Here is a 14,170-nt window from a genome sequence, read left to right as displayed (position 1 = left end):
TCCACGCGAGCAGAGACACTGGCGTGGGTCTCACCCGTGTGTCCCTTGTAGCTTTCAAAGAGTTGCAAGTCAGGCAGTTACACGGCCTAGCACACGGTCTAGCACACGGGCGTCTAAGGTTACTGCACGGTCTAGCACACGGGCGTATGGCTTGGCCGTGTGGCTCAAGTCAGTCACGGACACGGGCTGGGACACGGCCGTGTTCCTATTTTGAATGCCCACACGGCATAAGACACGAGCGTGGCCCTATTTCGAATGCCCACAAGTGCTCACATTATTCTCAAATAGCCACAACATATAGATCTCATATTGTGTACATAAAATTAGCAAGACCCATATCATATTCAGTCATATCATTGTCATCTCAATATACATCACATAACATATCACATTTAAGCATCATTTGCAAATCATCATTAGATTATGTAGAAAGAGATACTCATGGAACTTAGTTTCGGTGATTAGGCTACCTAAGCTCCCCTTTAACACTTTGGGCACGTTTGGTTCACTGTATTGGAATAGAAGCGTATTGGAATAGAGGTGTAATGGAATAGAGGCGTAATAGCAAATCAATTGTTTGGTTGAATGTAATGGAATAGAGGCGTAATAGTATTCTTGTGTTTGGTTGAATGGAATGGAGGTGTAATAGCATAAGGGAAAAACTAAAATGACTAGAATACCCTTAGCAGAAATTTGTCTAGGTAAATGATTATTGTTATTGTCATTAAATTTTAATAAGATTATTAATATCAATAATAAATAATTTAATTATATTTTAACATAATTATTATTAAATATATTTTAATTAAAATATATGATTTAATAAAATTCTTAATAATCAATATTCTTATATGAATTTACTAAAATTATAATATATAATACTATAAAATATAATTTAACATAATTATTATTAAATATATTTTAATTAAAATATATGATTTAATAAAATTCTTAATAATCAATATTCTTATATGAATTTACTAAAATTATAATATATGATACTATAAAATATAATTTGAAATAATTGTTATTAAATATATTTTAATTAAAATATATGATTTAATAAAATTCTTAATAATCAATATTCTTATATGAATTTACTAAAATTATAATATATGATACTATAAAATATAATTTAACATAATTATTATTAAATATATTTTAATTAAAATATATTATTTAATAAAATTCTTAATAATCAATATTCTTATATGAATTTACTAAAATTACAATATATGATACTATAAAATATAATTTGAAATAATTATTATTAAATATAATTTTTCTAAATATAATTTAATATTTTTTCTAAATATTTTGTAAAAGAAATAAATTTAGTGGCAGATTACTTAGTGTTAAAAGTCAAATTAAGCCGCAAAGAAGAGTATTTTGTGTTAGTGAAAATTACATTTCTCTAAGATCCTATAAACTGTGGCAGCATATACTCATTGAAACATTTATAAATTCCAACTTTAAATATGAACTTATGGAAATCAAAGGAATTTATGCAGCAAGTATATTATGGGAATCTAATATAAATTTGATGCTTTATAGTGAGCTTGTTAATTTTGAATAACTTTAACACTTCCACACTCCTCAAAGTTTTACAAAACCTATGGCATTCCATAAACCAACAGCATCTCCCTAATGCTTCAAACAAACAACATCAAGTAACCCGTCCTGGAGCATGCGACGAACCAAAACCGTTTCCCGATCGCTTTTGTCATGAGTCATCATATTCTGGATCTGCTGTACAATCTGCCAACAAACTGAAAATTAGTACCATGGCAACAAATTCACCATAATCGATTCTTCCATTCTGTAGAAGCAGAAAATCTTGAACATAGCAAACCTACATCAACAAAGAGCACAAGTTAAGCAAAGATTCAAAATCTTGAACATCTAATCCCGAAAGTAAGTCTTCAGCATCATTTACGATCTCACCTTTTTAAGTGATGCCTCTGACATTCCTTTAGGTTGATAAAGATCATCTCCACCACCAAACGCACAAGTAGAAACCGCAACTTTGCAACTTTGCAACTTTGCATATAACTTTTGTCTTCATCAGATATTTTAAAACCACCATTTTCACTATAAAAACCGCAATGTATAACGGCAGTCTCATTCACCTGACCAAACAATTTCCATACAGATATAAGCATAATCTAAACATTGGGAAATTTTCTTTGCTTTTAAGTCTTTTAGCTTCTGATCAGTGATGTTCTTTTGTGCTTTTATCATAACCACACCTTTTGTTGCTACAGGAATTTCATTCTCCACTGTGAGCATCACCTAAAGGTAATGTCCATCAAATTTCAACAAGCAAAAGAACCCTCTGTTTTGACTACAAATCACTCAGAATCATTGTTATTGTCATATTTTGGTATGACATTTGGAATAAAAGAAAGTAAAACAACCCTCTTCATACCAAAATGCTTTAAATAAAAGAAAGCTTATAAAAACTAAAGTATGGGAGAAATTTGATGCATAGAAATTGAAACATTCTTAGCTATATATATAGCCTTACAAAATAAACTAAGCAACACTCTGCAAAAGAAAAAAAAGAGTTGGAATGTAGATATCACATTAGTATAAAACTAATTTAATTTGATGCTTTTGTAATTTTTTCTTCACGATTTGTGTATTTAATCTGACAGTTATATTCCATACTCTATTCATGCAAATCATGCAGATCGATCCATATTTTTTATCAATATGATATAAACATTGGATTGAGTTGAAACTTAATGTGCATTATGAATGCAATTACATTGTTGAACCATTCAAACAAGCTTTAAAATAAGGATAAGAGTTCTTAGTTCTTACCAATGGCATGCCTTTCATGGCTCTTTCTTCCAAATATCTCGATGGTTTAAAGTAGCTATCGTACCTTTCTGACCATTTCTTGAGGCTCAAATAGATATGCTTCGACCCAACTGTATCTGCCCAGAACATGATACCACCACTGCAACCAAAGCTATTGTTTTATAAGACATGGTGAAAATAAGAGATCATGTAACTAACTATAACATAAAGAGTGCAAGAAACCAAATTCATTTTCTTATAGCAAATAGTGACTGAATTTGGCAGGCAATCTATTAGCAAATACTGATTCTTAATAGCAGATCCTATAGTAGTTAACAATGGAACCATTAAATTCTCCAAACTTTAGAGACTATTCTTGAGTTCAAGTTGCAGAGACAAAAATTGGTGGCGAAGTAGTTACCAGTAGGATGGGAAGCTCATTCCGAGTACAGATGCAACATCAAGGTCTGATGCTCGAGCAACGACACCCTCATCCAAAACACGACATGCCTCGTTAATCGTTGGAAACAATACCATCTCGGTAATTTCTTCATCTGTAACTGATATAGGCTGTTGAATGAGACCCAACAAAAATAAATCAGAAAAACAATGGAAGATATAGAGTGTTTTTTTGTTCTTAAGGCATTGCCACACAAAATGCTTCCAGTAGAAAAAACATTGTTAATATACCTTTGAAATTCAAAGGTAGAAGACGTTTGTAGCTTCGCTCTAACTTCTGATTCTGGAAATGGGTGGAGCTGTGAAGGACCGGAGGTGGATCGGTGGAGGTGGATTGGTGCCGGAGGTGAAGGTTGATTTTCGAATTGAGGAAAAAAGGGAGGAGGGCAGTCGGGCACGGGGTTAGAGATTCTAATTTGGGAAAAAGGGGAAACGGGAAATGGGGAAATGGGTGTTAAAGACTTGTTCAAAGAGGGAGCTGAAAGAAGAAGACTGGGAGGGTAAAACAGGGAGGGTAAACTGAAGCAGCATCTAAACTGAGCAAAAGGGAGGGATTAGAAATCGGTGGATTTCACCGATTAGGTCAGTAATGGTTTAGCCCCGTAATAGCAATACATTGAACCAAACAACAGATTAGAGGCGTAATAAGTGGGGCCCACCGATTAGGGGTGTATTGGCAACATGGATTTTGATTTGTGATTAATTGTAGCGCACCAAACCACTTACCTTACAATCTTGACTTTAAATAAGCCATTGTTTGCCTTTGTCCTTGCTTGTAGAATCTCCCAATGAGTCTAAAACTTTGTATACACATTAAATACATTACAAACATATTATAAACAACCTCAGACACATTTAAATCATCTAAAAAATGCATACCACAACACATCTATCATACTTATCAGAAACTAACTAGTTTTGCCGAAAATGCAATTTCACCACTCAAATCTAGTTTCTAAACCTTAATTTCGATTCCAAACATCCTAAATATCATCTAATTACATATCTAAATAATCAATTTTACCCAATTACACTGGTCTAATTTGTTCGAAAAAATCAAGCTTAAGTGATCTTTAAATAGGGGAAAACATTCAATTTGCTTACATTCATTAAGGGTAGTAAATTAAAATCAAATACCTTTTAATTATATCAAAATGGGTTATAAATCACTTTATAACCAAAGCTTAGCCAAGAAATACGAGATCTACCATATTCAATCCAAAAATCAACATAAAATCTATAACCCCCAAAGCTTGGCCCAGAAGTTTTGACCAGATTCCGGAGGTTAAGTTGGCCAATGAAATATGGCCCTCTATTAAACACCAAATAAATTTGTCAAAAACCTTACGAAAACCCATATTTTCTCTTATTTTACCAAAAACTTAATTGAGCTTTGTTTATAATTTTGCAAACACATTAAATCAATTTATCACTCAAAATTTGTCCAAAACCAAATTCAATTACTCGTAATAACCTTGAAAACAAAATTAGATTAATAATTTCGCTAACCGAAGTTCAACAAAACCAAAAATTTGTGACGGAAAAATTTAAAATCCATAAATTAACACTTGAAAACTGAACAATTAATAGATAAGGAAAAGAAGTAGTGCAGTTAGGGAAAAACATGTGCGAAATCACAGTTTAAGTTCAAAACCAAAATCCTAAAACCTTAATGATAGTCCAAAGTTGAAATTCATACCACAATTCATAAAAAGAATTCATGTACAGTCCGAACAATTTATTAAAAAAAATTATGCAAGACTTTAATAAGTCGAACCAAACATATCATTCTGAGACCTCCGACTTGCCAAGTCCAGCTCGGTTTGAGTCTTAAACAGAAGTAGTCGATGTGACAATAAATGATCGATCAACTTTTAACAATACCATAATAAAAACACAGATAAAAATCATAACAAATTTAACATAACATATTATTGTGACGCAAAGCAAATATGTACAACACAATTTCATATCATGTGATGCAGTATCCCACCTATCCAATCTCTACACACCACCTTCAACCATCCATCACACACCAAAATAGGGTGTACTAAACCATTTCCAACCTCTACACACCAATATTTGGTTTATGGAGTACCCATCCATCCGAACACAACGTAATGTGGTCATATGCCACTTTTATTATTGCGGTTATACTGCGAAAATATAGTTTTGCAGTGAAACTGCTGAACCAAACTTCCTTCTCTTCAATGTCAATCCCAACCACAATGCATATGAAAAATTCTCTCAAAACAGATACTTATAAATACATATCAAATATCAAATCAGACATTTCCTGGCTCAACTACAATACCAGAATAAACAGTGCTAAATTTTCCGATTATCACATTCAACTCTTTCATATTGCGAATTTTAACATACCACATCACATAATCATCTATACAAATGACAGAACTCATGACACATAATTTAATTTGCATAAGTAAATTCAAACAGAATTAGTGTCGCAGATACTCCTATAGAGGCTTAAACGTGCATGGGATCTTTCCGAGACTAAAACAAATTAAATTGGAAAAAGGTGAAAAAAATCCACAAAAACAAGACCACACAGACAAAAAAAAAACACAGCATATATGCAACATTTCTACGTAAAAACCAGCAGCCATTTATGTATATATATATGCGACACTTGCATGTAAAACGAATAGCAGTAAACAAAATATAGAAACAAGCAATAGCAATTATAATATATAAGAGGTAATTCCATCAAAATTAGAAACTTAATACCATCAACATTAGCAACTATATATTCATCTATCAAAAAAAAAATTAGTACAGCCTAGAAAATCTGCACTAATTGCATACATTTTTTTTTCAATTTCAGATTTCAAAACTGCCATAGCTACTAATTGACAAATCCTGCTCTTGCCTAAGTCGATGAATCATTTTAACGGAAGAACATTCAAATGTAGCAAAAAATCAACTGCAAGGTCAACAAATTTGATCCATTTCCCATGACCACAAGCATATAATATGGGAAATTATCTGTAAAACCAATTGCCAGCAACTAACAATAAGAAGTAGCATTATTCTAATTACAATGAAGACACTCAATGTGAAGGGAGAAGCAAGTGTACAAATATGACTAGGTACCAACCGCCTATTAGCGTAGAAAGGACAGTAAAATATGGCTTAAGTGCAGCGCGCGCACACACGTACGAAAACATTTAACGAAGTCTCACACACACACTGATCACAAATGATTAGAACTCACACTTTAAAAACACGATTCCTAGCCCAAAGATCGACCGATTCGTCTACACCAAACCGAGCTGAAAACTCAATTTACACAAGTACAGAAAGATTAAGAAAGTATCCATTCATAAGAGTGTAGAAAATTCCCGAAAACAATTGATTAAAACCTAAACAACAGTACTTACCCCCTTAAGATCCTGATTACACGAAAACAAGAGCACAACCAAAATATTGAGAAGCGGGAATTGGCAAAAATTCTTGGAACCAAAAGGGATGGCTAAAAAATATTAAAATCTATGTAGCAAATGAACAGTAAAACCCAGAGCAAAAAAAAATTGCTAGAGAGAAAGAAGAATACTGTAGCCAAAAGAATCCCCAAGATTCCAATTGGAAAAATCGTGAAAAGAGAGGTTTACGTGAAAAGAAGACGTGAACATAATTTTTTAAAAGTATTTTCTTTTAAAAAAATTAAAATGAAATAAGAGTTTAACAAAATCGCATTAGTAATTTAAAAAAAATAAAATTTGAAACTAAAACAAAATATTTTCTACTAAGCACATTAGGGGATTCAAACACAAGACCTAAGGGTAAATTAACAAACACTTAACCATTAAACCAATAGGCTCATCTTTATCTTTAAAACACAAAATTTAACTTAGAAGTCCATCCAAACCACTGACCCAACCAACAAATCTTATTACTTCTAACCCCAAATTTGGAATGTTACAAAATCAATTCATATATTGATATCTTGATTTAATCATTTAAATATCAAATTGAAATAACAACTCAGTTTAATTATAAAAAGTTAGAATCTCACCTAAATTTTGCAAAATCTACGAGCTATGGAGCTAATTTGAGCTAAAACATGTGAAGATCTCTTGAGGATTTTAAAGATGATAACATGAGTATTCCTCAAAATAGAAAAGAAATTGTGTGTTTAGAGAGCTTTGGAATAAAAAGGAATGAACTAATTTTAGAAGAAAAACTTTAATTTGGTGTTTGGAAAATTTTTGAATGAAGAATGGGAGGGAAGAAGAAGATGTGGGGTTTGTTAAATAGGCACCAAATTTTTAAAAATTTAGCCACTACTCATTTAACCACCCCCATTTTCTCCCTTTTCCAAATTGTTTTTTATTGTTCAATTAAAGCCAATTTCAAAATTATTTTCAAATCTAATCTCGTTTTTAAAATCCATTTTTACCAAATTAATTCTCGAACACTCAATTTTAATTTATTAACCTAAAATTATTAATTCTATTTAATTTAAAATTTTATTTAATTAATTCCTAATTATTTTAATTATCTATCCCAAATATAGTTTTCGATTCACAAACTCCTGATTTACTCTCCCGGCTTTTGGGATGTGACAATTCTACTGCACCTAGGGGACGCTGCCAAGACTATGCAAACGAAGAGTAGTATCAGCTTATTATGCAAATAGTAGAAATGTGGCTTAGTCTAGGGTTACACCTTATATATTTATTTTTATCAAACTTCTACTTTGTAATAAGTTGTGATAAGCCTGTAGTAAAAGGTTATTTTAAATACTTTCCTTTATTTTTGGATTTTAAGTCCTTTAGTTAAAGAAATAAATAAAATATAATATTTAAAGTGTTCAACTGATTTAAATATTGTGTTTAATAACAGCCGAGATCTCAGTCCGACGAATCGAGTCGGGTTAAGGTTTTACAAAACCCGTGTCAAACGAGTGTTTAACAAAAACATTAACCACCACTCCATTCAAGTCAAGATGGAAAGAAATAATTTAAATAATTCATATCAATCCACAAATAATTTTACAGACTAATTTTTTCAAATGTGTATTCAAAAATAAATTTTATAAAGTAATCATACACGAATCCAAAATCAAATTGCAATCGTACATTAAGACAAATCCTTTAAATAAAACACTTAAAAATAAAAAAGAGTAGTTTTTAAAAATATATATATAACATTAAATTATTTTATTTTTTCAACCAAAGGAACTGAATTCTAAATTGACTAGTGAATTCACTTATGAATCTACTCTTTTGAAACACATAAAATATAATTATATATTCAGTCAAGAGTAATATATATAATAAATATTTTTTACAAACTTATTTAGTATGAAATTTATTTAGATAAATTTAAAATATTATTATGAAAGATAAAGACGAACAACATTGAAAAACAAATTTCATGATTCTCTTTTTCTTTTCTAGAATTAGTCTTCATCTTCATGATTTCATGCAATGTTCGCTTCCATTATAAAATTATTCTAAAGGTGAAGCGTACAATCCTCAATTTATAAGAGAATAAAAAGAAATTAAAATTTATATTGAACTAATTGATCCCTCTGAAATAAAAAATGGAGCAATTTAATACCTATTAATTTTGAAACTAAGTAACTAAGGAAAATTAAGTCTTAACCACTAAATTAACATTTTCCATCAATTTACATAATTTTGATTGATATAATAACAAATTAAACCCTTAACGTTTACATATTCTAAAGACCAATATGTATAGTACTTCATTGTATACTAGTTTAATATAGGTTTTAGATGTTGATTAAAAAACTTAATACAAATTGAACTAGCACCAACAATACTCAATGAATACTATATTGCCGATCGGTAGCATTGGTGAGATATGATAATTTGTGTATTTATATATTTTTATAAATCTCTAACATATAATGATTGTGTTTATTGTAAAATATAATAATTCAAATTTTTGTAAGTTCGTAATTTATTCTATATTTCTTTCAAAAATATTATATTATATTAATTTTAGTATATTTCATATAATATTCTATTTGCATTAATTTCAAATCATAAATCATGATTAAGGCGAACCAAGTTAGGTAAAAGAAAGAGATAAAAGTATTAATCATGTTGCATTAATATGCAGAGGTTTCTATATTTATATAAGAAAGATATTGTCACATATTATCAAAATATACATTAACTTCGACACCTAGTGAGTTTTGACCAGCCACGATTCCAAGGATTAACAGCTTCTTAGAGAAGGAAACGGTAGGAAACAAGACCAGAGACCTCTGGATGGTGGATTCTCATAGCTGCATCGATTTGGAACACCTCTTCCATCACCACTATGCCAATTAGAGCCAAACAAATTAACCATGTTTTCATGTTTGAGACTCCCATGATTGGTCTTTGGTTTCATTAGAATAATTTTGATATCACCTATTTATAGGGTTTTGGAATGAGACTCTATTTTAGAAATTACGTCAAATTAGGTGATATTGTTTTGATTTTTTTTTTACTTTCTTGTTGTTTAACTTGTAAAATCGGTTAATTTTTTTATAAAAAGAATACATTTTAGAAATTAGACCCGGGAATCTAAGGTTTTTTTCTCAATTAGTCGAATATTATGGAATGTGTTTGTGTGTGCACGTGTGTGTGAGTGTGTTTTGGCAAAAAGAAAGATAGGTGAGCTCTAATTTCAATATGATAAAATCTCAATTAGACTATATATTTCCTATGTTACACGTTGCATATCATTCAATAAAAAACAAAATCTATCATCTGGTGGTCAGGAATGTAAGCAAAGTCTCATTATTCCATATATAATATACAAATATTTTGTAGTGTACTTTCAAGTAAATAGTTTATTATGACTTTTTGTTTATATATAAAAACATATTTATATTTTTTATTATTACCTCTACCTTCATATATAATTAGTTTTAATGCCGATGTGAAGCAAGTGATTTTAGGCATTTTTGAATATTATTAAAAATGATAGCATATTAAAGCATTTATAACATATTCGTTGAGGAATATAGTTTTACTTCATCTAATTAACACAAAGTAGCGTTGTTCAAAATAAAAAGTAATTAACTTAATTAAAATAAATAAATTATATAAATAATTCAAATATTGTACTAATAAAATATTTATAATATTTATTGAAGTATTTATGAAAAATATAAAATTGATATATTGTAAATTAAACCTTACGTTATTCAATTTTTTTCTTAAAAGTAAATAAATTGACCATAATAATATGTAGATAATATATAATTAATATAAATGTAATTACGTTAGATTATTTCATATTATAAAAATATGTTAATTATTCATAATTTTCTTGTATATGAAATATAATGTTACTTATTACAAAAATAATTAAAATTTACTATTTAAAAAGTAGCATATTTCTTTTACTCTTTTGGTTAAGGAAAATACAACCATTTAAATAGAGAATAATTCAATATAAAATTTGACCTTTTCATTTATTATTATATAAATTCATTTAAAAATTTTATTACTAAAAATTAATATTCTTATATAAATATGATAACTTTTATTATCAAGTAAATTTTAAATTAATCATTTTAGAAAAATTAAAATTCATATTGATAAATTTTATAAAATTTATAAATAAAAATATTTAAAATTATAAATCCAGCAACGTAATGAGCAACAAAGGCTATAGAGTCATTTCAATGTTTGGTTGGACTTGTGTTTTATATAAATTATAGATATATGCATTTTTCACTTTGTTAAATTTGTAATTTATCTATACTATTATTTAAGTGAGGACATTAACTCAGTCAAGAAAATTATTAAAATAATTTTAAAGATTTTAAATAAATTATATTATTACTCGAATACTATTTCTTTTTCTTATTCAAAAAAACCTATAAAGAAATTGAAAATGTTGAGATTTGAACGCATTCCTCCAACATTTATAAATCTCTTCTTTACCACTTAAGCTTTATTTTGATATTTGTATACAATAAAATGTTATTGCACCAATTGTTTCACCCACATTGTTTATATCTATATTAATATTTAAGTGTGTGACTATGTTGGTGCCATGAGACAACTAGACACTAACTTAAATAAGAAAACTACTAAAATAACCTTACATATTTTTAAAAGTTATATTATTAAGATGATACTTTTTATTTTTCTCATTAAAATAACCAACAAAAACTGCAAATCTTAATCTTTGAAGTTATATCACCAACATCTATAAAATCCTTTTTACCACTTCAACCAAAATTTTATTTAGATCTTTTATACATTTCAACTTGTGTCACAAGCCAACTCAACACCAACTAAAGAGAAATGGCAATATTGTGATAAACAATTGGAGTACATTTAAACTAATTTTTTTTATTCCATATGTATTTACCTATGGTCAAAATATGTGATTTCTTCATGCATATGTGTGTGATAGAATTTCTGTTATATAAAACCTTGAAGGAAAATGTTGGGGATCGACCGGTATATGCAACAAGAAAATAAAAGTAGAAAAAGATCAAACACACAAATATTTATATGGAAAAGTTTCACCAAAGAATAGGACAAAAAACCACGAGCAAAGGAGACTTCACTAAACGACCAAAAATCAAAAGAGTAGAAGATAGAGATAATCTCAACAAACTAACCCTGAACCTTGAAAGAACAAAGTACACTGACTCAAACTCCAAATTCCCCAAAACTCTCAAAATTCTCTCAATATAAAAAATGATAAAAATGCTTAATGTAACATCGTAAAACCCAACCCAGAAGTTTCGACCGAATTCTAGAGGTCACATTGGCCTCTAAAATGGCTCGTAACAAAATCCCGATCATATTCCTCGGTTCCATTACAAAAACCTCTTTTTCTCATGCTTAACAAAAATAATATTAAGCTTATCTTATGTTTACCAACATTAACTTAATCATCGTATTAATTAATTTAAATCCAAATTGATATTTCCTTACTTGGATTGCAAAACTTTTTAGATTTACCAAATTGTCAATCGAAATTTTAAACTCAGTTTTGCAATGGAAATTTTGACATTTTTCGACTAACTCAAGTTCATAAAATTAGGCATTTAAAAATTTGACTGAAAAGGAGGAAAACAATTATTTGACTAAAACCTATGCATGAAATTGCTAATTTACCTCAACTTTACGAGTCCAAAATCAAAACCCATACCACAGTTCATATAAACTTATTTACAATCCGATTAAAAATAATTTATTAATTCTTAAGAAAAACTTATTAAACTAAACCAAAAATGAGAAACTCCGAGACCTCCGAATTGCTGAGCCCGAGACCTAACCTCACGAATTACCTGAAAAGGGAAAACTAAGGGGGTGAGCTACAAAATTCAATGTGAGTCTAAAACAAATGTAATTAAGCTAAGCCAAAAAAAACATAGTAACACATAGTCACTCTAACTTACAAAAGCAAAATTCGGATCACAAATAGATATCATATCAGAGTAAAGAATCATAGAGCTTAAACATTAATCAAATATACAAACATTATATACAAATGCAATGTGGCACAAAATTCCACCTATCCAGCTGCTGCACACCAACTCTATCATCCATCATACACTAATAAGGGTATACTAGACCCCTTCCAACCTCTACACACTAATATTGGGTTATGGTGGACCCATCCAACCGAAACACACGTTAATATGGCCATTTACCACTTGAATTATTGCGAATTTACCGCCAAATTATAATAATGCTATGAAACTGCTAAATCGAACTTTTGTCTCTTCATAACCAAATCCCAACAACAAATGCAAATGCAAACGCAAACAACATTATGCATACGGATAAACAGAATTAGACATGCTAATTTTTAGTTTCCATAATCAATAAACATATTTGCAGCCAGTTCAGTTTAGCTAAAATCAAAATTAAAAACTCGTATTTAATTACTTAGTGGTAACAACAATATACACAATTTCTATTTATCGCATCATATAAGCACATAAGCGAACAATAAAATTTAATCTTATAAGTACACATGCATAAATAAATTTAAGCTTTAATGGTGTGCCAAACACTTCTACAAAGGATTAAACGTGCAAGAAATCATCCAGAGACTAAAATGAATCATTTAACGGATAAGGAGTAAAAATTACAAAAACAAGACCACATGACCGAGTGACAGGAATACACGACCGTGTCGTTGAGAGACACGCTTATGTGATTGTGATACACAGCCCTGTGGTCAGACCGTGTAACTCACTGACCCCGTGTGACAAAATTTACAATTTAGAAGCAGGGTACACACAACCATGTGGCTGAAAGACACGCCCGTGTAACTGAGGCATGTAACCGTGTGGCTGAGAGACATGCCCGTGTGCAACTGACAAAATCCTTAACAGAGGTCACACGACCATGTGGCCAAGCCGTGTGAGCCCTTTCAGGCCGTGTGACAAGAAAATTAGCCTAATTTCTAGAGCAACACAGGACTATGTGGACCACCTATGTGGTTACTCATGTGGTTCGAAAACCACCCCAAATCTTGCTGCAAATCATAAAAATCAGTATTAAAATAACCCTAAATTACGAGTTCTTAAGAATACACACCTGAAATGCACTTCTAAAATACTATAAATCGATCAAAACACCTCTACAAAACTAATCTAAAACTCGATTACACAAATACACAAAGGCTAAGAAAGTTATCAATCGTAAGAAAGTTTAAATTCAAAACTCGGGTTGTGAATTTTGGGTTCAATTTTTTATGAAAAGTGTTTTAAACAAATTGTACTTCTAACTAATTTTGAAAATTAAGTTTATGAAAATTTTGAGTCTCTAGTGTTGATCCTGTAAGTACTTTTTTAGCTATACTTCATGGTATAAAAAAACACTACAGTGCTAGAATTACTCTTCTTTAGTTAAAGACTGTAACAACTCTATAAAATTTTATA

The 14,170-nt window shown here is 29.9% G+C and overlaps 1 protein-coding gene across 8 annotated transcripts; it reads right to left on the bottom strand.

Annotated features, from left to right (window-relative positions):
• Positions 1-1,484: 1,484 nt before the first annotated feature.
• LOC105784698 (peroxisomal fatty acid beta-oxidation multifunctional protein AIM1) lies at positions 1,485-7,463 on the bottom strand. 8 transcript variants are annotated; one of them, XR_008198133.1, is made up of 6 exons: positions 3,496-6,884; positions 3,227-3,375; positions 2,827-2,965; positions 2,250-2,344; positions 1,945-2,129; positions 1,485-1,758 (listed from the first exon to the last, which is right to left on the bottom strand). XR_008198133.1 is itself a non-coding variant. In XM_052634085.1 (6 exons), the coding sequence occupies exons 3-6, from the start codon at positions 3,340-3,342 to the stop codon at positions 1,777-1,779; spliced, it is 516 nt and encodes a 171-aa protein (XP_052490045.1). In that variant the 5' UTR covers positions 3,343-3,375; positions 3,496-4,064; positions 7,301-7,463; the 3' UTR covers positions 1,485-1,776. The 8 variants fall into 8 exon arrangements, 6 of the variants coding, with proteins under 6 accessions (XP_052490045.1, XP_012466078.1, XP_052490046.1 ...); XM_052634085.1 differs by lacking the exon at positions 2,250-2,344 and adding an exon at positions 7,301-7,463 and having other exon boundaries at positions 1,485-1,852; positions 3,496-4,064; XM_012610624.2 differs by lacking the exon at positions 2,250-2,344 and adding an exon at positions 7,301-7,463 and having other exon boundaries at positions 1,485-1,852; positions 3,496-4,058.
• Between the last annotated feature and the right edge of the window lie 6,707 nt (positions 7,464-14,170).

Source organism: Gossypium raimondii, chromosome 7 (genome assembly GCF_025698545.1).
Source record: "Gossypium raimondii isolate GPD5lz chromosome 7, ASM2569854v1, whole genome shotgun sequence".
NCBI classification, from domain to species: domain Eukaryota; kingdom Viridiplantae; phylum Streptophyta; class Magnoliopsida; order Malvales; family Malvaceae; genus Gossypium; species Gossypium raimondii.
This window is presented reverse-complemented; position numbering and strand designations above follow the sequence as displayed.